The sequence below is a fragment of the Ornithodoros turicata genome, unplaced genomic scaffold, assembly GCF_037126465.1.
Source record: "Ornithodoros turicata isolate Travis unplaced genomic scaffold, ASM3712646v1 Chromosome14, whole genome shotgun sequence".
NCBI lineage: Eukaryota > Metazoa > Arthropoda > Arachnida > Ixodida > Argasidae > Ornithodoros > Ornithodoros turicata.
The window spans coordinates 2158059-2160765 of NW_026999314.1; the positions used below are offsets into that span (position 1 = coordinate 2158059).

A 2707-nucleotide genomic window follows, 5' to 3' on the forward strand; every position below is an offset into this window, starting at 1 on the left:
GGAGTCGGTACGACTCCTTTTTTTTTCGGAGTGTAGCTATGACATACACAACAAAGCAAGCAGAAACAAGAAATGAACTACTACAAACTGCGTTTCCAACCTGTATTCCCAACCTGTATTCCGTCGTCAGGTTTTCTATCTTAACCCGCACTTGCTTCCCGACGAAAACCGCAGTAGCTGTCTCGACGCTGTCATAATCGGCGGCGTTTCTTTACTGGCCTCTTCGGTCCCCGATACGGCTGCACTGTCTTCCCAGGGGTTTATCAAGAGCATCGTCAGGGCATCTGACCAAACAAAGTGTTTTTTACTGCACGGCAGCTCACTTATTGCTTCCGACGACACTACAGTGGCTGAAGTGGAGTCCGCCATCTTGCTTTTGAGTTGACCCGACCGTGGTTGAGGAGCTCAGTGGAAACTCTGCTGTGCTGCTGCAACCGGGTCCACGTGACACATGGCCACAGGACGAACGACCGAGAAAACGAGAATGCGCACGCGTTGACATTTCTTCGGTTGTTGTACCTCATGTCTCATTGTAAGAGAGAATCACAGGGGAACGCAACAAAGCTGTTGCTCAGAGCTTGGCTCTTGAGTGTCTCTTTGGTTGTATTTCTTCTGACATTCTTGCAAGGTTTCCACAGAGTAACGTATTGGCTTTGGATCGAAACAACTGTTGTGGACAGAATTAAAAATCGTAGCATCCTATTTTTGCCCCTAGTAAGCAATGCGTGCGTGTACAATGAACGCTTGCGGCATTTCGTACAACAGCGTTTCGTTGCAATCTTTTCGCTACGCGACGGACAAGCAGCCCTGCTGTCAAATGGCATATAGAACTGTATTCGTTATTATTATACTACTTATTACAATGAAACTGCAATTATCACAATAGGCTCGAATCATAACAATTGCGCCCTTCGCTGCGCATGACGAATCAACTTCGGTCTCCCAGTGCCACTGACAGCTCCCCGCAGGGGGCATCAGCGTACGCTGATGTTTGGTGAGTGGCGCCACCACGGACCCCAGCCCCCCGTCCCAAGGTGTTAACCGTACCGTGCCGAGGGGATTTAAGGTGAAGGGTAGAAACCTTGAACGGTGGCGGTCGGGGTCTTGGTCAAACCCCGGCCGATGGGTTTTCTTTAAAACTCGGGGACCTTCCCACATGTATGAATGTGAAGTGTGGGTGACCATCTGGAACATTCGTTACTTAAACCTTATATGGGTAAAAAATCTATTCCTTCCTCGATCGCGGGCGGAAAGCGCCCGCGGACCGAAGTTTTCAAACAGGCGTATGACGCCTTTCAAACTAAATACATTGTTGTAAGCAGTGTGAACACAGAGACTGAAAAAAACACTCCACTCGGGAAAATGTCACCGTTCTTCATAGAAAAGGCGGTGGCATCTCTGTCAAAGAACGTGAAAGAAATCAAGCGCCTTAGATCAGGTGACCTACTGCTGCAATGCACGTCTGAAGCCGACTGCGAGCGTATACTGAACACAAAGGGGATGCACGGGATCCAAATATCAGCAACCTTGCATAGGACCCTTAATACCTGCCGTGGTGTCGTGTCACTAGCGGAACTCATTGACGTTCCATCAGAAGAGATACAGGAAAATCTAAAAAGCCAAAAAGTGATTGATGCCAGGAAAATAAAAATCAGAAAAAACAACGAGTATATAACGACGCGCAACACAATCCTCACGTTCTACTGTCCGACTTTGCCAGAAAGGCTGAAGGTAGGGTATCTGACCGCAGAGGCGCGGCCATATATCCCTAATCCACTCAGATGCTTCAAGTGTAACCGCTTTGGCCATCCTTCCGATACTTGCAGAGGATCTGCATGCTGTGCTCGCTGCAGCAAGCAGGACCACAACTCCAAGGAGTGCAGAGGACCGGATCACTGCGTCAACTGTGCAGGTGACCACCCTTCATACTCTAGGTCTTGCCCAATGTGGAAGTTTGAGAAAGAGGTGATGCACATCAAAGTCACACAGAAACTAAGTTATCCAGAAGCCAGGAAGAAGGCATCTCCTTTCCAGTTCCAGAAATCCTTTTCATCTGTTGTTAAAGAAAAACCAAGGATGATGTCATGCGCAACACAGACAGAGAATACCATACAAAGTGAAGAAACGTGTGTACCTCTTTCTCAAACACCACCTCCTGTAACAGTAACCACAGTTTCGGAATCCTCTTCCGTGGCGTCATTTTCACAGACGCCACCTTCGTCATCGCAACCCGTGGAGGCCAGCTCCATGGAACGCGATGACGACACGAGCTCGCAAGGCTCTTTTACGAGCGCGAGCTCACAATCTCAAAGGAAACCTAAGAGCAGTATTTCGGGGAGTGGCTCACTCCCCGATATATCGCCTACAGAAGTCGCAGCTGCTCGGAAGAAAACTCCGAGACAGCCCATAATGCCCCCAAAGAAAAAATAATGAAACTTTGCTTGAACAGTACAATCCTCTCCATAATACAGACGCGTCTTGTATACATCTCTCTGATGTTCTTCATTATGGCTATCGTACAGTGGAATTGTCTAGGGCTTTTCACGAATCTCGATGACATCAATGATCTTTCAGACAGGTATGATGCATTTTGTGTTGCGTTACAAGAAACTTACCTGAATCACCAACAGACACACACTCTCAGGCGGTGGAACCTGTTCCGAAAAGATCGTCTAGATGGAATGCGAAAGCTTCAAACTCTGAAATT

The 2707-nt window shown here is 47.9% G+C and overlaps 1 protein-coding gene across 1 annotated transcript; it reads left to right on the forward strand.

Moving 5' to 3' along the window:
- Window positions 1–1362: 1362 nt before the first annotated feature.
- Window positions 1363–2430, forward strand: LOC135372301 (uncharacterized). Its single transcript, XM_064605945.1, has one exon. It carries the CDS (start codon window positions 1363–1365, stop codon window positions 2428–2430), a length of 1068 nt encoding a protein of 355 aa, XP_064462015.1.
- The last annotated feature ends 277 nt before the right edge of the window (window positions 2431–2707 follow it).